This window comes from Oncorhynchus gorbuscha, linkage group LG14 (assembly GCF_021184085.1).
Source record: "Oncorhynchus gorbuscha isolate QuinsamMale2020 ecotype Even-year linkage group LG14, OgorEven_v1.0, whole genome shotgun sequence".
Classification (NCBI taxonomy): Eukaryota; Metazoa; Chordata; class Actinopteri; order Salmoniformes; family Salmonidae; genus Oncorhynchus; species Oncorhynchus gorbuscha.
The window spans coordinates 74,090,942-74,115,290 of record NC_060186.1 but is presented as its reverse complement, the minus strand read 5'-3'; the positions used below and the strand labels follow the sequence as shown (position 1 = coordinate 74,115,290).

Genomic DNA, 24,349 nt, shown 5'->3' with positions numbered 1-24,349 from the left:
ACCTAATCTAGCCTGGGCTAAAGCAAGGAAATCATGTTCTGATGCCGATTGGCTTATTTTTAGGCAGTTACTGTTATGCAGGTGAATGAGGACCCAAAAGCGACTTGGCGAAAACAGAGTTTTTAATCCAGTAAAGTTACTTTACAAACAAAAGGCATAATACTACTCGTAATGACGAGAACAGACTGGAGACTTGATCAAGAACTGCAGGTTGCCTCGGGAAGGCACTTGAACGTAGCAGACTCAGACACCTGCTCACCACGCAGCATCTGAGGGAAACACGACACGACAGGGCAATACATAGACACAGCACGGTGAACAATAGACAAGGATCCGACAGGACAGGAACGGAAAACAAGGGAAGAAATAGGGACTCTAATCAGGGGAAAAGATAAGGAACAGGTGTGGGAAGACTAAATGATGATTAGGGGAATAGGAACAGCTGGGAGCAGGAACGGAACGATAGAGAGAGGAGAGAGAGGGAGGGGGAGAGAGAGGGATAGAAAAAGGGAACGAACCTAATAAGACCAGCAGGGGGAAACGAACAGAAGGGAAAGCATAATGACAAGACAATCTAAGACAAAACATGACAGTTACGAAACAAGTGTTCTTTTCTTCTCAGGAAGGCCAAGTCTGAATATTTTATATCTGTTACCACTGATAACCTGAATGACTCTAGACAGTTTGGAAGGCTATTAAGTCTATGTCTGGTAACAGTAATGTTAATGAATTACCGTCATGTGTTTTGAAGGACTCTGTTGCTGGAGATCCAACTGTTTTAAATAATGATAGGCCAATCTCAAAGCTGTTACCCCTGGTGGAAATACTTGAAACCCTTGTGAGTGAACAGCTAAAATAGTTTTTATATACTAACTCTATTTTATCAATATTTCAGGAAGAAGCATATCAGCAGCCATGAAGGTTTTAAATGATATCACTGAAGCTCTTGACCAAAATCAGCACTGTGTCTTTTTTATTTATCTCTCTAGGAAGAATGCTATTCTGAGGCAGAGATTGTCGTGTAGGTCTTTCGGAGTGTGCAGTTGCATGGTTTGCTCTGTCTGATAGAACTTGGATCCCTGTTAAATTGTCTGTCTGTATTCACTATTTATATATTTATATCAATAATTCAGACAAAAATTTGCAAAATGCGCAACTTCACTTTTATGATGATATTGTTTTTTATTGTTGTGCTTCGTCTCTCACAAAGCTTTCCAGAACTTGCAAATGTATTTTTATACTGTTCAACATACCTTTAGATTATCCTCAATATTGACAAAACTAAACTAATGGTGTTTTCTAAAGCAAGAAATAGACCTCTGAACCTTTCACCTGTCATATAAATATCTTGGAATTTTAATTGATGGGATTTTCTTTTAGTTTTTCTTTTGAAGCCAGGAGGAGGCTAGTATCAGCCACATTTATGCCTTTACTAGACTATGGGGATATTTTATACATGAATGCTTCTGCTCAGTGTTTGAGATCAATTGACACCCTTTACCATGGCGCTTTCAGATTTAGTTTAAACTGCAAGACCCTTACGCACCACTGCACTTTGTATGCCAGGGTTAGCTGGCCTTCTCTGGTCACTCGTAGACTCAGTCACTGGTATACTTTTAGGGTTTACTACCATTTTATTTGGCCATTTTTATTGTTCGTTCGCTGGACTTTATCCTGCTAACTGTTCCAAATGTCCCAACTGAATTTGGTAAAAGGTCTTTTATGTACTCTGCTCCATCGTCTTGGAACGCCTTACAAAATACTTTTAAACTGGAAGAACTTGTCCCAATTGGTGTTTTTAAATCACAAATGAAGGATTTTGAGGCTGATTTCTTCACCTGTCCTTCACCTGTTCACCTTCACTCTTGTGAATTCTATGGTTTGTACTAGATTACTTGTAGTTTTTCATGTTGTCTGTCTGTAATTGTGTGATGACTTGGTGCTGCCTATCTTGGCCCGGACGCTCTTGAAAAAGAGATTTCAAATCTCAATGATTCCTTCCTGGTTAAACAAAGGTTAAATGAAATGTAATAATAAGACCTACTTGGCCAATATCTCAGGCAGCCTTCCCAGTTCCATGACAGCAAAAGCTAGTTGATTGGCTGTTGTCTCTTGCCCTGTCAAGAGGAAGACAAAAGAGTAAAGGCTGTTAAGGTAACTCCAGCTGCTGAATCTTGAATTGTGGAATTGTTTTTATGGAGACCCACCCGCAACGAAGAACGTTACAAAGTTGTCCAGCATTAGCTCCTCATCTTCATTGTCTTTGTTTTCCTCTGAAATGATGAATATATACAAGTGTACAGCATTGAGACAATTCTGCTACTGAACCTCGTCAATAACATGACTGTTTTAGCTGACAACGTCACATGCAGAGCCACAAAGTAAAAAGTCTCCAATGTTAGCCTGGTCCCAGATCTGTTTGTGATGTCTTGTCTTGCCAACTCTTGTCAACATTGGTAGGAGTTGGTAAGACAGCACAAACAGATCTGGGACCAGGCGACTACAACGTGCCTTTGCCAGCCATCTTCAGGATCTGTGTCAGGATATCTTTAGGGACATCCTCGCCATTTTGAATGGCCATTTTCCTCTCGTTGATCCACCGTCTGCCTGTCGAACGCAATAGCTGAACAGACGCTTTCACCTCGTTGATGAACTTCTTGTTCTTTGGGTAGAGCTAATATGACATTCAACAAAATGTCATTGTTAGATTAGGGAAATAGGAAATTCCACCATATTTACAGGCCATCTAGGGACTGATGCTATGCAGTCTATGAAGCATTGTGGTGCAGTACATCTGTCTGTTGATGATTCAGTGTGCCAATGTTTTGACTGTTTGTGTGCTTATAAAATAAATACATTAAGGATGCCATCCAGGGCTCTACGGTGTGGCAGAGCCGGACATTGACCCCACTGATAGAACTTGTGCCCCCCCACAGTTTTGTTTCCCCATAAACATAACAAATGGTATATGAAATACCCTGGCCAGTTTTGCCAGTAGCTCAGACCAGGGAAAAGAGGCTATATGCCGTGTCTGCGTTCATGATCTGAGGAGGGTGGAGGGAAGGAGGATGCAATGCTGGCATATTTAGTAGTTCAAATCCTCAAACGCATCCTGATTGGGCACCTAGCCATTCAATGTCATAAGGTACCGCCTTCATTACCCAACTAGCTAGCCAGGTATTATCTGTAGCTGTCTGTAAAAGTAAACCACTTTTCCCCCCTCTGTGTACCTTGTTTATTTTTCAGAGAGGGGAAAAAGTGGTTTACTTTTGCAGACAGCTACAGATAATACCTGGCTAGCTAGTTAGCTTCGTAACGGGCTAGCTTTGTTAAGTTATGGTAGCGGCGCGGGGAATAATTATAGCTAGTTGGCTAAGCTTTGATCAGCATGGATATCCAAAATGGCCGGGCACTGCCAAGAACAAAACAAAATGATGACCAGCATGTCAAGAGGGAGGCCAAGCTCACCGAGCAGCCTACAGCAGGCCTGACCATGAGGTTGAGGACCCTAAGCATCAAATATAATACCCACCCACCCCTCATGCCACATGCTGACCAACAACATGGAGAAGAGCCAGGGCCTAGCACCATCAGGACGAGGGTAACATCACAACAAGCACCTGCACCTCCGTTACCCTGACGACCTGATGTAAACCCAAATAATCTGTTGTGAAGGGATGGGATGCATGGGATAATGACAAGCAGTAGTTAAGGCAAATAATTTTTTTGCATATTTTCGTTAGGGAATGCCTACTCTGTGAAGTGTGCGTGTGCAATAACTAAATTCACCTTTGCACTCCTTCTAAACAATCCAATATTTTACAAGTTTGGCAAAGGGTAAAGTCTGCAAAACTTAGTCCACTCTGTTCGTAACAGATTGTAGTTTTGGGAAGAGAAAACTGTATTGAGGTCAAATGTTTAATCAAATGTGTAGAATGTGGAAACGCCAAGCGGATGCTTCACAATTATACATCCGGTGAAACATCTGTCTCAATGTTTCATCTGTGGTTAAGGTGTTTGGGTTTCTCGTCTCTGTTTTTTTGGACGTATCGCCATTGGGAAAAGTGCTTCACTTCACACGGATCAGAAGGGAGAGGCTTTGCTGAGAATGTCCTTTTGTGAGGGTGGAGAATTCGCACACCGGAACTCTCAATTTATAGCGCAGCTGACCAAATTACACAAGATCTTTGTCCTGGATTAACCAAGATTCTGTCACTACTTACCTGGAAGGTGGAGTCTCTGACATAGTGGACCATTCCCTTCAGACACATCTCTATGGCTTTGGGGAACGGAGTGTCACTCTCCTTCAACAGATCAAGATCCACTCCAAATGCCACCTACAGGTAGAAACACCGATTAACAACATTGATGATGATGATACATTTATTATGAGTGCCTTTCATGTTTTATTAGCATGTCATAATAATACCTGACTAGCAGCAACTCTGAGTCCTAGTTATGCATTATAATGGCTCGCTGGCTTGGCTGCCTAATTAGCTAGATTACACTGTAGCTTGCATAATAACCGTCTAAATCAATTGTCATAACCTGAAAATGTGTCACTTTGACTGGTTCTCCTCATGAAGACAGCTTTATGTGAAATTTTAAATTGGTAGGGGCAGTGGGTTGATCTGGGGGTAACAGGAATGACCATTCGTTACCTTGGTGATGATATCCAGGGTCACAAGGTTGAACATTTGGTGCATGTTGGCATCTGTGTTGGTGTCAGCCATGTCTGCCGGTTTATCCATCAGACACTCTGCCCGCTCGTTGAACGCACCCATCTGACCACGTAGGTACCTGGCAATACACAGCACGATGGAAGGATGGATGGGTGGGTGGTTGGATGGGTGGGTGGATGGATAGGTGGGTGGATGAGTGAGTGAGTGAGTGAGTGGAGGGGTGGATGGATGGATGGATGGATGGGTGGATTGGATGGACTGGTTGACTGACAGACAGACAGACTGATCCATTGATCAATAGATTGTTGAAGTGAAATAGATAAGTGTCTTACAGACTGCTGAAGGCAGGGTCCATGATCCTTCGCTGTTTGTACCACGCATCATGATTATGAGCCGTAATCAGACCACTTCCCAGAAACCTACGGAAAAGCAGGACAACAGAATATTTACTGTACCCTGACAAAGAGTCCACTGGCCAATGACCAAGGGGTCCAGTTTTAATGTGGAGGTGGCTTAATGTAAGTCAGACAGCATTCAGATTGAATGTATTGGAAAATAATGTACCGACTGAAACGTCAACACAATTAAAAAACACAGATGTAATGGTACAGAGTCGGTGGCTGTAATTGTTGTATGTTGATATTGCATAAATGACACAACATATTCAGGAATCACCTCTGTCCAAATAGGTTGAAAAGACCCTTGTAGACTAGTGAGTCTTTGGGGTACTTTGGTGACATCAGCACTTCCTGTGGTGAGAAAGCAAAATGTCTGTTTAGTTTGTGGAGGAAATGGAATGGGCACTTTATTTTAGGGTAGAGTACAGACAGAAATCACTGGGTATTTTCTTTTGTAAAATAGTACAAAGAAATAGACAGATGCTTAACTTCTTCCCTTAAACCAGATGTGTGTGATATTCAGGCACAGGTTTACCTTGGTGGTATCAGGGCAGGTGACAAACAGCATCACAATGTGCATTCCGTTGATACGATACACCGGTCCATATGTCCTAGACCTGTCAAAGACACAATAGAATACACTAAATAGAATGTAAAATGTCCCAAGAGAACTTGGTTGGTGTGTGTGTGTGTCTTGGCCACCAACACCACTGCTCCATGGCATTCAGCTCACCATTCCAGGAATTTGTCGTGGATAACTCGACCATTGCTCATTTCCCTCAGGATTGCGGAATGTCTGAATATAAAACTGTGGGATAACAAGAGACGTTTATTCCATAACTGACAAATAAGGACGTCATGTTGAGTCATCCCTTCAACCACGTTCACTCAGTGAAAACGCAAAAGACAGGTGAAACGGCGACCCCTGGCGGTTATTAAGGATAACTTTTCTCTAGTTTCTCTGATCCTTATGTAACTCAATTTACATAGTTGAAAATAACTTCCAGCTACAGTATTTAAAATAAATGTTTGAGTGAAACGGCGACCCCTGGCGGTTATTAAGGATAACTTTTCTCTAGTTTCTCTGATCCTTATGTAACTCAATATACATAGTTGAAAATTACTTCCAGCTACAGTATTTAAAATAAATGTTTGAGTGAAACTTTTATTAAGGATAACTTTTCTCTAGTTTCTCTGATCCTTATGTAACTCAATATACATAGTTGAAAATTACTTCCAGCTACAGTATTTAAAATAAATGTTCAGGTTACATAATAATGTCTTACATGTCCCTTGGTGGTCCCGGTATGTGATCATATTTCAAATGAATATATTTTATGTACAGACAAAAACAGAGAAATACGATCAAAATCAAACCAAGTAGGCACATAAGAACATAACCAATCCAACCTGTAATGAAATGAAAAAGTGCCATATTGCAGTAGACTGGCTAGCTCGGTGACCCTACAAGCAGGGTATGTAGTCTGCTTTTTGGACTGAATTTGGTCACCCGTAGTACTATGCCGCGTTCACGTGATAGTCGAAACTCGGAAATGTATAACTAGGTAAATGGTTGTTGTTATACACATGGCGCGTTCACGAATCAGCAAAATTGACATTTCCGAGTGTCCTAGTTCCGACATATGAACGCGCACTAGTAGTCGACTTGTCTGCTTCTATGGTTTACTGTGTTCGTGACCAATTTCCGGGGTTTGTAGTCTGTATAACAGGAGCTAGATTCTTCATCACTAAAGACTACATACGTGCATACAAAATGACGCATTTGGCTCTATAGCTCAGTGGCAGAGCACTGGTCTTGTAAACCAGGGGTCGCGAGTTCGATCCTCGCTGGAGCCTAGATATAATATATATTTTCTGCCACACGGGTATGCTGAGAACGTGTAGAAGAGAGCCTAGAATATGATATCGCCTTGATAATTATCTGATATATTTTGCACACATTTGAACCCAATGGGTGAAATATTAAACACGTGTTGACTGCAAGTGTAAGAATGCTAGTTAGATGTACCGCATATAACGACTCCCACATCACTGCAGTCGGCTGCTACTACAGACCGCGCTCGGCTTCGGGAGACGCACTGTCTTTCTGATGTCCTGCACAAGCTAAATAACTCTGAATTCATTATTGTAGGAGATTTGAACTGGGACATGCTTACATCTGTATCGGACTCTTTTAAAGAACTGTGTGACTCTCTGAATCTCACTCAATGAAGTAATGCGCCTACAAGACCAAATATCAGAGCACCTAACAAATCAACGCTATTAGACATTATTCTCAGGAAATTATGTCATTGTGCGATTGTTTGCGTTAGAAATACATCAATGATCAAAGCCAAATATTTTTTAAATATAGTTTAGACCGTTTGATGAGCAAGCGTTCTCACATGATCTGTACCATAATATAGACAGAGTAAGTCTGATTCTTGATGCTGACACTGCCTGGGACTATTTTTATGTGAAATTTGTCCAGTTGTGATAAGCATGTCCCTGTGAAGAAATGTAGAATCAGTGGAAGGGACAATCCCTGGTTTTCAGATAACTTGGCAGAATGAATTAGAAAGAGAAATATCTCTTGGGCTCAAGCTACTCCTTCGAGCGCTAAGAAAGAAATGCACAGGGTTGATCAGGAAGTTCACAGAGAACCTCAACAACCCTACCAAGTTCTGGAAGCTAATGAGATCAGTGTCAGGTTCTAATGTCTCCTCTGGCCTTCCTGACTTAATGAGGGATTCTAATGAAGTGAGGGATAAAGCCTCTGGCCTTCCTGACTTAATGAGGGATTCTAATGAAGTGAGGGATAAAGCCTCTGACCTTCCTGACTTAATGAGGGATTCTAATGAAGTGAGGGATAAAGCCTCTGGCCTTCCTGACTTAATGAGGGATTCTAATGAAGTGAGGGATAAAGCCTCTGGCCTTCCTGACTTAATGAGGGATTCTAATGAAGTGAGGGATAAAGCCTCTGACCTTCCTGACTTAATGAGGGATTCTAATGAAGTGAGGGATAAAGCCTCTGGCCTTCCTGACTTAATGAGGGATTCTAATGAAGTGAAGGATAAAGCCTCTGGCCTTCCTGACTTAATGATGGATTCTAATGAAGTGATGGATAAAGCCTCTGGCCTTCCTGACTTAATGAGGGATTCTAATGAAGTGAAGGATAAAGCCTCTGGCCTTCCTGACTTAATGATGGATTCTAATGAAGTGAAGGATAAAGCCTCTGGCCTTCCTGACTTAATGATGGATTCTAATGAAGTGAAGGATAAAGCCTCTGGCCTTCCTGACTTAATGATGGATTCTAATGAAGTGAAGGATAAAGCCTCTGACCTTCCTGACTTAATGAGGGATTCTAATGAAGTGAAGGATAAAGCCTCTGGCCTTCCTGACTTAATGATGGATTCTAATGAAGTGATGGATAAAGCCTCTGGCCTTCCTGACTTAATGAGGGATTCTAATGAAGTGAAGGATAAAGCCTCTGGCCTTCCTGACTTAATGAGGGATTCTAATGAAGTGAAGGATAAAGCCTCTGGCCTTCCTGACTTAATGATGGATTCTAATGAAGTGATGGATAAAGCCTCTGGCCTTCCTGACTTAATGAGGGATTCTAATGAAGTGAAGGATAAAGCCTCTGGCCTTCCTGACTTAATGATGGATTCTAATGAAGTGAAGGATAAAGCCTCTGGCCTTCCTGACTTAATGATGGATTCTAATGAAGTGAAGGATAAAGCCTCTGGCCTTCCTGACTTAATGATGGATTCTAATGAAGTGAAGGATAAAGCCTCTGACCTTCCTGACTTAATGAGGGATTCTAATGAAGTGAAGGATAAAGCCTCTGGCCTTCCTGACTTAATGATGGATTCTAATGAAGTGATGGATAAAGCCTCTGGCCTTCCTGACTTAATGAGGGATTCTAATGAAGTGAAGGATAAAGCCTCTGGCCTTCCTGACTTAATGAGGGATTCTAATGAAGTGAAGGATAAAGCCTCTGGCCTTCCTGACTTAATGATGGATTCTAATGAAGTGAGGGATAAAGCCTCTGGCCTTCCTGACTTAATGAGGGATTCTAATGAAGTGAGGGATAAAGCCTCTGACCTTCCTGACTTAATGAGGGATTCTAATGAAGTGAAGGATAAAGCCTCCGACCTTCCTGACTTAATGATGGATTCTAATGAAGTGAAGGATAAAGCCTCTGACCTTCCTGACTTAATGATGGATTCTAATGAAGTGAAGGATACAGCCTCTGACCTTCCTGACTTAATGATGGATTCTAATGAAGTGATGGATAAAGCCTCTGGCCTTCCTGACTTAATGAGGGATTCTAATGAAGTGAAGGATAAAGCCTCTGGCCTTCCTGACTTAATGATGGATTCTAATGAAGTGAAGGATAAAGCCTCTGGCCTTCCTGACTTAATGATGGATTCTAATGAAGTGAAGGATAAAGCCTCTGACCTTCCTGACTTAATGATGGATTCTAATGAAGTGAAGGATAAAGCCTCTGACCTTCCTGACTTAATGATGGATTCTAATGAAGTGAAGGATAAAGCCTCTGACCTTCCTGACTTAATGAGGGATTCTAATGAAGTGAAGGATAAAGCCTCTGACCTTCCTGACTTAATGATGGATTCTAATGAAGTGAAGGATAAAGCCTCTGACCTTCCTGACTTAATGATGGATTCTAATGAAGTGAAGGATAAAGCCTCTGACCTTCCTGACTTAATGAGGGATTCTAATGAAGTGAAGGATAAAGCCTCTGACCTTCCTGACTTAATGAGGGATTCTAATGAAGTGAAGGATAAAGCCTCTGACCTTCCTGACCATTTAATGATGGATTCTAATGAAGTGAAGGATACAGCCTCTGGCCTTCCTGACTTAATGATGGATTCTAATGAAGTGAAGGATAAAGCCTCTGGCCTTCCTGACTTAATGATGGATTCTAATGAAGTGAAGGATAAAGCCTCTGACCTTCCTGACATAATGATGGATTCTAATGAAGTGAAGGATAAAGCCTCTGGCCTTCCTGACTTAATGATGGATTCTAATGAAGTGAAGGATAAAGCCTCTGACCTTCCTGACTTAATGATGGATTCTAATGAAGTGAAGGATAAAGCCTCTGACCTTCCTGACTTAATGATGGATTCTAATGAAGTGAAGGATAAAGCCTCTGGCCTTCCTGACTTAATGATGGATTCTAATGAAGTGAAGGATAAAGCCTCTGACCTTCCTGACTTAATGATGGATTCTAATGAAGTGAAGGATAAAGCCTCTGACCTTCCTGACTTAATGATGGATTCTAATGAAGTGAAGGATAAAGCCTCTGGCCTTCCTGACTTAATGATGGATTCTAATGAAGTGAAGGATAAAGCCTCTGACCTTCCTGACTTAATGATGGATTCTAATGAAGTGAAGGATAAAGCCTCTGACCTTCCTGACTTAATGATCGATTCTAATGAAGTGAAGGATAAAGCCTCTGACCTTCCTGACTTAATGATGGATTCTAATGAAGTGAAGGATAAAGCCTCTGACCTTCCTGACTTAATGATGGATTCTAATGAAGTGAAGGATACAGCCTCTGACCTTCCTGACTTAATGATGGATTCTAATGAAGTGAAGGATAAAGCCTCTGACCTTCCTGACTTAATGATGGATTCTAATGAAGTGAAGGATAAAGCCTCTGACCTTCCTGACTTAATGATGGATTCTAATGAAGTGAAGGATAAAGCCTCTGACCTTCCTGACTTAATGAGGGATTCTATGTCATGCAGGTGATAGAGGACCCAAAAGCGACTTAACAGAAACAGAGTTTATTCAAGTCCAAACAGGGAATAACAGAAATCCTCTAGTCTGTAGAGGGGAATAACAAGAGAAGCGGCCACAGACTGCAGGTCTAGGCGCAGGCCGTAGTTGACAGAGACACCTGCTCACACGCAGCATCTGATGAAGGCAAAAACACGACAGGACAGGGCGAAACACAATCACAGCACGGTGAATACTAAACAAGGAACCGACGGGACAGGAACGGAACACAAAGGAATAAATAGGGACTCCAATCAGGGGAAAGGATCGGGAACAGGTGTGGGAAGACTAAATGATGATTAGGGGAATAGGAACAGCTGGGAGCAGGAACGGAACGATAGAGAGAAGAGAGAGCGAGAGAGTGAGAGAGGGAGGGGGAGAGAGAGGGATAGAAAGAGGGAAAGAACCTAATAAGACCAGCAGAGGGAAACGAATAGAATGGGGAGCACAGGGACAAGACATGATAATAAATGACAAACATGACATTCTAATGAAGTGAAGGATACAGCCTCTGACCTTCCTGACTTAATGATGGATTCTAATGAAGTGAAGGATACAGCCTCTGACCTTCCTGACTTAATGATGGATTCAAATGAAGTGAAGGATAAAACCTCTGGTTTTAAAAGTTCAATTTGTATGTGTTCATCTACAAAGCCCTTTTGGGTAAACTCCCTCTTTACCTTTGTAGTCTGGTCTCCTTCACCACCAGCAGGTAAACTCCCTCTTTACCTCTGTAGTCTGCTCTCCTTCACCACCAGCAGGTAAACTCCCTCTGTAGTCTGGTCTCCTTCACCACCAGCAGGTAAACTCCCTCTGTAGTCTGGTCTCCTTCACCACCAGCAGGTAAACTCCCTCTGTAGTCTGGTCTCCTTCACCACCAGCAGGTAAACTCCCTCTGTAGTCTGGCCTCCTTCACCACCAGCAGGTAAACTCCCTCTTTACCTCTGTAGTCTGGCCTCCTTCACCACCACCAGGTAAACTCCCTCTGTAGTCTGGTCTCCTTCACCACCAGCAGGTAAACTCCCTCTTTACCTCTGTAGTCTGGTCTCCTTCACCACCAGCAGGTAAACTCCCTCTTTACCTCTGTAGTCTGGTCTCCTTCACCACCAGCAGGTAAACTCCCTCTTTACCTCTGTAATCTGGTCTCCTTCACCACCAGCAGGTAAACTCCCTCTTTACCTCTGTAGTCTGGTCTCCTTCACCACCAGCAGGTAAACTCCCTCTGTAGTCTGGTCTCCTTCACCACCAGCAGGTAAACTCCCTCTGTAGTCTGGTTTCCTTCACCACCAGCAGGTAAACTCCCTCTGTAGTCTGGTCTCCTTCACCACCAGCAGGTAAACTCCCTCTTTACCTCTGTAATCTGGTCTCCTTCACCACCAGCAGGTAAACTCCCTCTGTAGTCTGGTCTCCTTCACCACCAGCAGGTAAACTCCCTCTGTAGTCTGGTCTCCTTCACCACCAGCAGGTAAACTCCCTCTGTAGTCTGGTCTCCTTCACCACCAGCAGGTAAACTACCTCTGTAGTCTGGTCTCCTTCACCACCAGCAGGTAAACTCCCTCTGTAGTCTGGTCTCCTTCACCACCAGCAGGTAAACTACCTCTGTAGTCTGGTCTCCTTCACCACCAGCAGGTAAACTCCCTCTGTAGTCTGGTCTCCTTCACCACCAGCAGGTAAACTCCCTCTGTAGTCTGGTCTCCTTCACCACCAGCAGGTAAACTCCCTCTGTAGTCTGGTCTCCTTCACCACCAGCAGGTAAACTACCTCTGTAGTCTGGTCTCCTTCACCACCAGCAGGTAAACTCCCTCTGTAGTCTGGTCTCCTTCACCACCAGCAGGTAAACTCCCTCTGTAGTCTGGTCTCCTTCACCACCAGCAGGTAAACTCCCTCTGTAGTCTGGTCTCCTTCACCACCAGCAGGTAAACTCCCTCTGTAGTCTGGTCTCCTTCACCACCAGCAGGTAAACTCCCTCTGTAGTCTGGTCTCCTTCACCACCAGCAGGTAAACTCCCTCTGTAATCTGGTCTCCTTCACCACCAGCAGGTAAACTCCCTCTTTACCTCTGTAGTCTGGTCTCCTTCACCACCAGCAGGTAAACTCCTCTTTACCTCTGTAGTCTGGTCTCCTTCACCACCAGCAGGTAAACTCCTCTGTAGTCTGGTCTCCTTCACCACCAGCAGGTAAACTCCCTCTGTAGTCTGGTCTCCTTCACCACCAGCAGGTAAACTCCCTCTGTAGTCTGGTCTCCTTCACCACCAGCAGGTAAACTCCCTCTGTAGTCTGGTCTCCTTCACCACCAGCAGGTAAACTCCCTCTGTAGTCTGGTCTCCTTCACCACCAGCAGGTAAACTCCCTCTGTAGTCTGGTTTCCTTCACCACCAGCAGGTAAACTCCCTCTGTAGTCTGGTCTCCTTCACCACCAGCAGGTAAACTCCCTCTGTAGTCTGGTCTCCTTCACCACCAGCAGGTAAACTCCCTCTGTAGTCTGGTTTCCTTCACCACCAGCAGGTAAACTCCCTCTGTAGTCTGGTCTCCTTCACCACCAGCAGGTAAACTCCCTCTGTAGTCTGGTCTCCTTCACCACCAGCAGGTAAACTCCCTCTGTAGTCTGGTCTCCTTCACCACCAGCAGGTAAACTCCCTCTGTAGTCTGGTCTCCTTCACCACCAGCAGGTAAACTCCCTCTGTAGTCTGGTCTCCTTCACCACCAGCAGGTAAACTCCCTCTGTAGTCTGGTCTCCTTCACTACCAGCAGGTAAACTCCCTCTTTACCTCTGTAGTCTGGTCTCCTTCACCACCAGCAGGTAAACTCCCTCTGTAGTCTGGTCTCCTTCACCACCAGCAGGTAAACTCCCTCTGTAGTCTGGTCTCCTTCACCACCAGCAGGTAAACTCCCTCTTTACCTCTGTAGTCTGGTCTCCTTCACCACCAGCAGGTAAACTCCCTCTGTAGTCTGGTCTCCTTCACCACCAGCAGGTAAACTCCCTCTGTAGTCTGGTCTCCTTCACCACCAGCAGGTAAACTCCCTCTGTAGTCTGGTCTCCTTCACCACCAGCAGGTAAACTCCCTCTGTAGTCTGGTCTCCTTCACCACCAGCAGGTAAACTCCCTCTTTACCTCTGTAGTCTGGTCTCCTTCACCACCAGCAGGTAAACTCCCTCTGTAGTCTGGTCTCCTTCACCACCAGCAGGTAAACTCCCTCTGTAGTCTGGTCTCCTTCACCACCAGCAGGTAAACTCCCTCTTTACCTCTGTAGTCTGGTCTCCTTCACCACCAGCAGGTAAACTCCCTCTGTAGTCTGGTCTCCTTCACCACCAGCAGGTAAACTCCCTCTGTAGTCTGGTCTCCTTCACCACCAGCAGGTAAACTCCCTCTGTAGTCTGGTCTCCTTCACCACCAGCAGGTAAACTCCCTCTGTAGTCTGGTTTCCTTCACCACCAGCAGGTAAACTCCCTCTGTAGTCTGGTCTCCTTCACCACCAGCAGGTAAACTCCCTCTTTACCTCTGTAATCTGGTCTCCTTCACCACCAGCAGGTAAACTCCCTCTGTAGTCTGGTCTCCTTCACCACCAGCAGGTAAACTCCCTCTGTAGTCTGGTCTCCTTCACCACCAGCAGGTAAACTCCCTCTGTAGTCTGGTCTCCTTCACCACCAGCAGGTAAACTACCTCTGTAGTCTGGTCTCCTTCACCACCAGCAGGTAAACTCCCTCTGTAGTCTGGTCTCCTTCACCACCAGCAGGTAAACTACCTCTGTAGTCTGGTCTCCTTCACCACCAGCAGGTAAACTCCCTCTGTAGTCTGGTCTCCTTCACCACCAGCAGGTAAACTCCCTCTGTAGTCTGGTCTCCTTCACCACCAGCAGGTAAACTCCCTCTGTAGTCTGGTCTCCTTCACCACCAGCAGGTAAACTACCTCTGTAGTCTGGTCTCCTTCACCACCAGCAGGTAAACTCCTCTGTAGTCTGGTCTCCTTCACCACCAGCAGGTAAACTCACTCTGTAGTCTGGTCTCCTTCACCACCAGCAGGTAAACTCCCTCTGTAGTCTGGTCTCCTTCACCACCAGCAGGTAAACTCCCTCTGTAGTCTGGTCTCCTTCACCACCAGCAGGTAAACTCCCTCTGTAGTCTGGTCTCCTTCACCACCAGCAGGTAAACTCCCTCTGTAATCTGGTCTCCTTCACCACCAGCAGGTAAACTCCCTCTTTACCTCTGTAGTCTGGTCTCCTTCACCACCAGCAGGTAAACTCCCTCTTTACCTCTGTAGTCTGGTCTCCTTCACCACCAGCAGGTAAACTCCCTCTGTAGTCTGGTCTCCTTCACCACCAGCAGGTAAACTCCCTCTGTAGTCTGGTCTCCTTCACCACCAGCAGGTAAACTCCCTCTGTAGTCTGGTCTCCTTCACCACCAGCAGGTAAACTCCCTCTGTAATCTGGTCTCCTTCACCACCAGCAGGTAAACTCCCTCTTTACCTCTGTAGTCTGGTCTCCTTCACCACCAGCAGGTAAACTCCCTCTTTACCTCTGTAGTCTGGTCTCCTTCACCACCAGCAGGTAAACTCCCTCTGTAGTCTGGTCTCCTTCACCACCAGCAGGTAAACTCCCTCTTTACCTCTGTAATCTGGTCTCCTTCACCACCAGCAGGTAAACTCCCTCTTTACCTCTGTAGTCTGGTCTCCTTCACCACCAGCAGGTAAACTCCCTCTGTAGTCTGGTCTCCTTCACCACCAGCAGGTAAACTCCCTCTGTAGTCTGGTTTCCTTCACCACCAGCAGGTAAACTCCCTCTGTAGTCTGGTCTCCTTCACCACCAGCAGGTAAACTCCTCTTTACCTCTGTAATCTGGTCTCCTTCACCACCAGCAGGTAAACTCCCTCTGTAGTCTGGTCTCCTTCACCACCAGCAGGTAAACTCCCTCTGTAGTCTGGTCTCCTTCACCACCAGCAGGTAAACTCCCTCTGTAGTCTGGTCTCCTTCACCACCAGCAGGTAAACTACCTCTGTAGTCTGGTCTCCTTCACCACCAGCAGGTAAACTCCCTCTGTAGTCTGGTCTCCTTCACCACCAGCAGGTAAACTACCTCTGTAGTCTGGTCTCCTTCACCACCAGCAGGTAAACTCCCTCTGTAGTCTGGTCTCCTTCACCACCAGCAGGTAAACTCCCTCTGTAGTCTGGTCTCCTTCACCACCAGCAGGTAAACTCCCTCTGTAGTCTGGTCTCCTTCACCACCAGCAGGTAAACTACCTCTGTAGTCTGGTCTCCTTCACCACCAGCAGGTAAACTCCCTCTGTAGTCTGGTCTCCTTCACCACCAGCAGGTAAACTCCCTCTGTAGTCTGGTCTCCTTCACCACCAGCAGGTAAACTCCCTCTGTAGTCTGGTCTCCTTCACCACCAGCAGGTAAACTCCCTCTGTAGTCTGGTCTCCTTCACCACCAGCAGGTAAACTCCCTCTGTAGTCTGGTCTCCTTCACCACCAGCAGGTAAACTCCCTCTGTAATCTGGTCTCCTTCACCACCAGCAGGTAAACTCCCTCTTTACCTCTGTAGTCTGGTCTCCTTCACCACCAGCAGGTAAACTCCCTCTTTACCTCTGTAGTCTGGTCTCCTTCACCACCAGCAGGTAAACTCCCTCTGTAGTCTGGTCTCCTTCACCACCAGCAGGTAAACTCCCTCTGTAGTCTGGTCTCCTTCACCACCAGCAGGTAAACTCCCTCTGTAGTCTGGTCTCCTTCACCACCAGCAGGTAAACTCCCTCTGTAGTCTGGTCTCCTTCACCACCAGCAGGTAAACTCCCTCTGTAGTCTGGTCTCCTTCACCACCAGCAGGTAAACTCCCTCTGTAGTCTGGTTTCCTTCACCACCAGCAGGTAAACTCCCTCTGTAGTCTGGTCTCCTTCACCACCAGCAGGTAAACTCCCTCTGTAGTCTGGTCTCCTTCACCACCAGCAGGTAAACTCCCTCTGTAGTCTGGTTTCCTTCACCACCAGCAGGTAAACTCCCTCTGTAGTCTGGTCTCCTTCACCACCAGCAGGTAAACTCCCTCTGTAGTCTGGTCTCCTTCACCACCAGCAGGTAAACTCCCTCTGTAGTCTGGTCTCCTTCACCACCAGCAGGTAAACTCCCTCTGTAGTCTGGTCTCCTTCACCACCAGCAGGTAAACTCCCTCTGTAGTCTGGTCTCCTTCACCACCAGCAGGTAAACTCCCTCTGTAGTCTGGTCTCCTTCACTACCAGCAGGTAAACTCCCTCTTTACCTCTGTAGTCTGGTCTCCTTCACCACCAGCAGGTAAACTCCCTCTGTAGTCTGGTCTCCTTCACCACCAGCAGGTAAACTCCCTCTGTAGTCTGGTCTCCTTCACCACCAGCAGGTAAACTCCTCTTTACCTCTGTAGTCTGGTCTCCTTCACCACCAGCAGGTAAACTCCCTCTGTAGTCTGGTCTCCTTCACCACCAGCAGGTAAACTCCCTCTGTAGTCTGGTCTCCTTCACCACCAGCAGGTAAACTCCCTCTGTAGTCTGGTCTCCTTCACCACCAGCAGGTAAACTCCCTCTGTAGTCTGGTCTCCTTCACCACCAGCAGGTAAACTCCCTCTTTACCTCTGTAGTCTGGTCTCCTTCACCACCAGCAGGTAAACTCCCTCTGTAGTCTGGTCTCCTTCACCACCAGCAGGTAAACTCCCTCTGTAGTCTGGTCTCCTTCACCACCAGCAGGTAAACTCCCTCTTTACCTCTGTAGTCTGGTCTCCTTCACCACCAGCAGGTAAACTCCCTCTGTAGTCTGGTCTCCTTCACCACCAGCAGGTAAACTCCCTCTGTAGTCTGGTCTCCTTCACCACCAGCAGGTAAACTCCCTCTGTAGTCTGGTCTCCTTCACCACCAGCAGGTAAACTCCCTCTGTAGTCTGGTTTCCTTCACCACCAGCAGGTAAACTCCCTCTGTAGTCTGGTCTCCTTCACCACCAGCAGGTAAACTCCCTCTTTACCTCTGTAATCTGGTCTCCTTCACCACCAGCAGGTAAACTCCCTCTGTAGTCTGGTCTCCTTCACCACCAGCAGGTAAACTCCCTCTGTAGTCTGGTCTCCTTCACCACCAGCAGGTAAACTCCCTCTGTAGTCTGGTCTCCTTCACCACCAGCAGGTAAACTACCTCTGTAGTCTGGTCTCCTTCACCACCAGCAGGTAAACTCCCTCTGTAGTCTGGTCTCCTTCACCACCAGCAGGTAAACTACCTCTGTAGTCTGGTCTCCTTCACCACCAGCAGGTAAACTCCCTCTGTAGTCTGGTCTCCTTCACCACCAGCAGGTAAACTCCCTCTGTAGTCTGGTCTCCTTCACCACCAGCAGGTAAACTCCCTCTGTAGTCTGGTCTCCTTCACCACCAGCAGGTAAACTACCTCTGTAGTCTGGTCTCCTTCACCACCAGCAGGTAAACTCCCTCTGTAGTCTGGTCTCCTTCACCACCAGCAGGTAAACTCACTCTGTAGTCTGGTCTCCTTCACCACCAGCAGGTAAACTCCCTCTGTAGTCTGGTCTCCTTCACCACCAGCAGGTAAACTCCCTCTGTAGTCTGGTCTCCTTCACCACCAGCAGGTAAACTCCCTCTGTAGTCTGGTCTCCTTCACCACCAGCAGGTAAACTCCCTCTGTAATCTGGTCTCCTTCACCACCAGCAGGTAAACTCCCTCTTTACCTCTGTAGTCTGGTCTCCTTCACCACCAGCAGGTAAACTCCTCTTTACCTCTGTAGTCTGGTCTCCTTCACCACCAGCAGGTAAACTCCCTCTGTAGTCTGGTCTCCTTCACCACCAGCAGGTAAACTCCCTCTGTAGTCTGGTCTCCTTCACCACCAGCAGGTAAACTCCCTCTGTAGTCTGGTCTCCTTCACCACCAGCAGGTAAACTCCCTCTGTAGTCTGGTCTCCTTCACCACCAGCAGGTAAACTCCCTCTGTAGTCTGGTCTCCTTCACCACCAGCAGGTAAACTCCCTCTGTAGTCTGGTTTCCTTCACCACCAGCAGGTAAACTCCCTCTGTAGTCTGGTCTCCTTCACCACCAGCAGGTAAACTCCCTCTGTAGTCTGGTCTCCTTCACCACCAGCAGGTAAACTCCCTCTGTAGTCTGGTTTCCTTCACCACCAGCAGGTAAACTCCCTCTGTAGTCTGGTCTCCTTCACCACCAGCAGGTAAACTCCCTCTGTAGTCTGGTCTCCTTCACCACCAGCAGGTAAACTCCCTCTGTAGTCTGGTCTCCTTCACCACCAGCAGGTAAACTCCCTCTGTAGTCTGGTCTCCTTCACCACCAGCAGGTAAACTCCCTCTGTAGTCTGGTCTCCTTCACCACCAGCAGGTAAACTCCCTCTGTAGTCTGGTCTCCTTCACTACCAGCAGGTAAACTCCCTCTTTACCTCTGTAGTCTGGTCTCCTTCACCACCAGCAGGTAAACTCCCTCTGTAGTCTGGTCTCCTTCACCACCAGCAGGTAAACTCCCTCTGTAGTCTGGTCTCCTTCACCACCAGCAGGTAAACTCCCTCTTTACCTCTGTAGTCTGGTCTCCTTCACCACCAGCAGGTAAACTCCCTCTGTAGTCTGGTCTCCTTCACCACCAGCAGGTAAACTCCCTCTGTAGTCTGGTCTCCTTCACCACCAGCAGGTAAACTCCCTCTGTAGTCTGGTCTCCTTCACCACCAGCAGGTAAACTCCCTCTGTAGTCTGGTCTCCTTCACCACCAGCAGGTAAACTCCCTCTTTACCTCTGTAGTCTGGTCTCCTTCACCACCAGCAGGTAAACTCCCTCTGTAGTCTGGTCTCCTTCACCACCAGCAGGTAAACTCCCTCTGTAGTCTGGTCTCCTTCACCACCAGCAGGTAAACTCCCTCTTTACCTCTGTAGTCTGGTCTCCTTCACCACCAGCAGGTAAACTCCCTCTGTAGTCTGGTCTCCTTCACCACCAGCAGGTAAACTCCCTCTGTAGTCTGGTCTCCTTCACCACCAGCAGGTAAACTCCCTCTGTAGTCTGGTCTCCTTCACCACCAGCAGTTACCATACCTGGTCTGCTAGGTGGTTGCTACTTAAAGTCCCCAGGACATTCACAGTATTAGGCAAGACTGCCTTCTCTTCTTGTGCACCAGACACATAGAAAAATCTACAATCCATGCGTCATCTAGATATGTTAGTACTACTGAATGATTTTTTTTTTAATTATGGAAGACTCTGTTAAAGTGGAGCGTAAATGCTTTTTTTAGTCTGGATCATGTTGTATTGTATTGCTGTATGTTTTAATGATGTAATGTATTGATTGATGCTGCCTTCTTGGCCAGGTCTCCCTTGAAAAAGAGACTATGGGTCTCAATGGGCTTTTCATGGTTAAAAACAGCTTAACTAAAAATAAATCAAATTATGCTTCCATTGTTTAAACCAAGTGTGAAATGTCTTCTCTGTTCAGCTTCGATGTTACTGCACTGCATCTTAGTGTTAGCGGTGTCACTACAGACCCTGGTTCGATCCCGGGGGGCAAGTCCCATAGGGCGGCTCACAATTGGCACAGTGTCGCCCGGTTTAGGGGAGGGTTTGGCCGGAGTCGGCCATCATTGTAAAATAAGAATTTGTTCATAACTGACTTGCCTAGTTAAATAAAGGTTAAATAAATGTTCAGAAACAATGTATTCCTTGTTTGAATTGGGTCAAACATGCAAGTGCACAGATGTGTATAGCTTTCTTCATTTTAATATGTATTTAGTCAACATTTCACTCAACTAAAAGCTTTATCATGGGTCTACAATAACAAATGAATAGGCCTAATCATGTTTATAACATGTATATAACACAATAACAGGTCTGAGAGATGGAAGTGATAGATGTGATCATGCTGGAGTTTTGAGTCTCTTGTAGCCTGAGTTGCAAGGAGCTTTTTTTGAAAGCTTTGTTCCAACTTCAAACTTAAACGAGACAAGAGAGTATGACTCATGTGAATATACTGGATGCCATATAGCCTAGGCCTAACTGATGTGAATATACTGGATGCCATATAGCCTAGGCCTAACTGATGTGAATATACTGGATGCCATATAGCCTAGGCCTAACTGATGTGAATATACTGGATGCCATATAGCCTAGGCCTAACTGATGTGAATATACTGGATGCCATATAGCCTAGGCCTAACTGATGTGAATATACTGGATGCCATATAGCCTAGGCCTAACTGATGTGAATATACTGGATGCCATATAGCCTAGGCCTAACTGATGTGAATATACTGGATGCCATATAGCCTAGGCCTAACTGATGTGAATATACTGGATGCCATATAGCCTAGGCCTAACTGATGTGAATATACTGGATGCCATATAGCCTAGGCCTAACTGATGTGAATATACTGGATGCCATATAGCCTAGGCCTAACTGATGTGAATATACTGGATGCCATATAGCCTAGGCCTAACTGATGTGAATATACTGGATGCCATATAGCCTAGGCCTAACTGATGTGAATATACTGGATGCCATATAGCCTAGGCCTAACTGATGTGAATATACTGGATGCCATATAGCCTAGGCCTAACTGATGTGAATATACTGGATGCCATATAGCCTAGGCCTAACTGATGTGAATATACTGGATGCCATATAGCCTAGGCCTAACTGATGTGAATATACTGGATGCCATATAGCCTAGGCCTAACTGATGTGAATATACTGGATGCCATATAGCCTAGGCCTAACTGATGTGAATATACTGGATGCCATATAGCCTAGGCCTAACTGATGTGAATATACTGGATGCCATATAGCCTAGGCCTAACTGATGTGAATATACTGGATGCCATATAGCCTAGGCCTAACTGATGTGAATATACTGGATGCCATATAGCCTAGGCCTAACTGATGTGAATATACTGGATGCCATATAGCCTAGGCCTAACTGATGTGAATATACTGGATGCCATATAGCCTAGGCCTAACTGATGTGAATATACTGGATGCCATATAGCCTAGGCCTAACTGATGTGAATATACTGGATGCCATATAGCCTAGGCCTAACTGATGTGAATATACTGGATGCCATATAGCCTAGGCCTAACTGATGTGAATATACTGGATGCCATATAGCCTAGGCCTAACTGATGTGAATATACTGGATGCCATATAGCCTAGGCCTAACTGATGTGAATATACTGGATGCCATATAGCCTAGGCCTAACTGATGTGAATATACTGGATGCCATATAGCCTAGGCCTAACTGATGTGAATATACTGGATGCCATATAGCCTAGGCCTAACTGATGTGAATATACTGGATGCCATATAGCCTAGGCCTAACTGATGTGAATATACTGGATGCCATATAGCCTAGGCCTAACTGATGTGAATATACTGGATGCCATATAGCCTAGGCCTAACTGATGTGAATATACTGGATGCCATATAGCCTAGGCCTAACTGATGTGAATATACTGGATGCCATATAGCCTAGGCCTAACTGATGTGAATATACTGGATGCCATATAGCCTAGGCCTAACTGATGTGAATATACTGGATGCCATATAGCCTAGGCCTAACTGATGTGCCCCATATACGGTAAAAACGGCTCATGCATTTCCCTCTAGCAGAGGGTTGAATTATAATGTCTCTGAACTTCTAATCGAGTTACATCTCCATATCCTCTCATCCACAGTTAGGCCTATGTGTGTGTGTGTGTGTGTGTGTGTGTGTGTGTGTGTGTGTGTGTGTGTGTGTGTGTGTGTGTGTGTGTGTGTGTGTGTGTGTGTGTGTGTGTGTGTGTGTGTGTGTGTGTGTGTGTGTGTGTGTGTGTGTGTGTGTGTGTGTGTGTGTGTGTGTGTGACTTCTCTTTGCCCATAGATTGAGTTGAGATCTCGTCTGCTCCAATGAAGAGGCAGGAAATTCCTTCTCTGGCTCAAAATAGGATCATTGTTATGCCAGTTAGGCGTAGAATGGTAGAGAAAACTAAACCCTCTCTTCACTGCCTAAAAAACCCTATCTATCCCTCTCGATTGGAGAGCAGAGCGGGCATCCCTCAGAAATGCAATTATACTCCTTATATCCAGTGGCTTATGGGTAATTCAAGGGTAATTGTGGGAATCAATGGATATCAAGTGAGTTCAGAATAGCAATTCACCGTAGAGGAGGAGGAAGCAGCGACACAGACCAACATCGTAAATCAATGAACGATTTTGCTGTTTGTGATTCTTCAAGGGAATAAAGTACATCAGATAAAGTCTGTTATTGTTCCAGCAGAAAGGATATCTGCTTCAAAATACAAACCTCTAGCCTACGTCATGTCCTACTGGACATGTAAATACAACTGTAATCCCTGCTGAGGATAACATCTATTTTAATTTAGTTAATAGATCTGTCAGCAGACAGCACAGCCAGTCCAGGTGAAATAGGAGTACAGTGTTTTCAGATCAGTATGAATAAAGGACAGGAGAGGAGGACACCTCTCTAGACTATTGAGATGCGGCCTGCAGCTCAGAGATGTATTGATATATATCCAACAGAGGACGCCTCGCTAGACTATTGAGATGCGGCCTGCGGCTCAGAGATGTATTGATATATGTCCAACAGAGGACGCCTCTCTAGACTATTGAGATGCGGCCTGCGGCTCAGAGATGTATTGATATATGTCCAACAGAGGACGCCTCTCTAGACTATTGAGATGCGGCCTGCGGCTCAGAGATGTATTGATATATGTTCAACAGAGGACGCCTCTCTAGACTATTGAGATGCGGCCTGCGGCTCAGAGATGTATTGATATATGTTCAACAGAGGACGCCTCTCTAGACTATTGAGATGCAAGTATGTCCAACAGCAGGGGGCAGTCTCTGTTCCGTTTGGAAATTCCTTCCTTCCGAATATCAAGCTGAGGGCCTTTGCACTGCCTCACTTCCACGGGCTAGGTGAAGGCAGTGATTCTCAACTAGGGGTACTAGTACCTAGAACAGGGGTGGGCAGACCTTTTGGCTCAAAATGCACATTGAGTTTTTGAAACCAATTGAAGGGCCACATACTATATGCATGACAAAACATGTGAAGCCTTTATTCATTTTCACATTGACACGCAACTACTTGTGTACATCTGAACAGAACAATTCTACCCTTGTACCATCTCTACCCTTGTTTTTTGTGAACAGATTTTTCACAAAATGTACATCATTTATAACATCAGACACAGTCAAAAACACACACAGATCCTGCATCTCTACCCTTGTAAAGTTCAATCAAACTTAGTCACAATATGCAAACTTCAAAATATATACACTACCGTTCAAAAGTTTGGGGTCACTTAGAAATGTCCTTGTTTTTTAAAGAAAAACACATTTTTTGTCCATTCAAATAACATCAAATTGATCAGAAATACAGTGTATACATTCTTAATGTTGTAAATGACTATTGTAGCTGAAAACGGCGGATTTTTTAATGGAATATCTACATACACGTATAGAGGCCCATTATCAGCAACCA

At 45.4% G+C, this 24,349-nt stretch overlaps 1 protein-coding gene and 1 non-coding gene across 2 annotated transcripts; one reads left to right on the top strand and one right to left on the bottom strand.

The window, feature by feature from the left end:
* Positions 1-1,898: 1,898 nt before the first annotated feature.
* Positions 1,899-6,769, bottom strand: LOC123995395 (cholesterol 24-hydroxylase-like). Its single transcript, XM_046298971.1, has 10 exons — positions 6,367-6,769; positions 5,814-5,888; positions 5,616-5,697; positions 5,358-5,431; positions 5,015-5,101; positions 4,662-4,800; positions 4,224-4,337; positions 2,512-2,674; positions 2,208-2,273; positions 1,899-2,117 (listed from the first exon to the last, which is right to left on the bottom strand). The coding sequence occupies exons 1-10, from the start codon at positions 6,513-6,515 to the stop codon at positions 2,041-2,043; spliced, it is 1,026 nt and encodes a 341-aa protein (XP_046154927.1). The 5' UTR covers positions 6,516-6,769; the 3' UTR covers positions 1,899-2,040.
* Positions 6,770-6,865: 96 nt separating this feature from the next.
* trnat-ugu lies at positions 6,866-6,937 on the top strand. Its single transcript has one exon. It is a non-coding gene; the product is annotated as a tRNA-Thr (tRNA).
* The last annotated feature ends 17,412 nt before the right edge of the window (positions 6,938-24,349 follow it).

Bases quoted from the DNA above. Each gene is read 5' to 3' on its own strand.
- LOC123995395 (XM_046298971.1), bottom strand. From the start codon at position 6,515: ATGGCACTTTTTCATTTCATTACAGGTTGGATTGGTTATGTTCTTATG. The intron at 4,338-4,661 runs GTAACGAATGGT...TTCTACCTGTAG, and splicing joins CCCTGGATATCATCACCAAG to GTGGCATTTGGAGTGGATCT. The intron at 2,274-2,511 runs GCACGTTGTAGT...TCATCATTTCAG, and splicing joins CCTGAAGATGGCTGGCAAAG to AGGAAAACAAAGACAATGAA.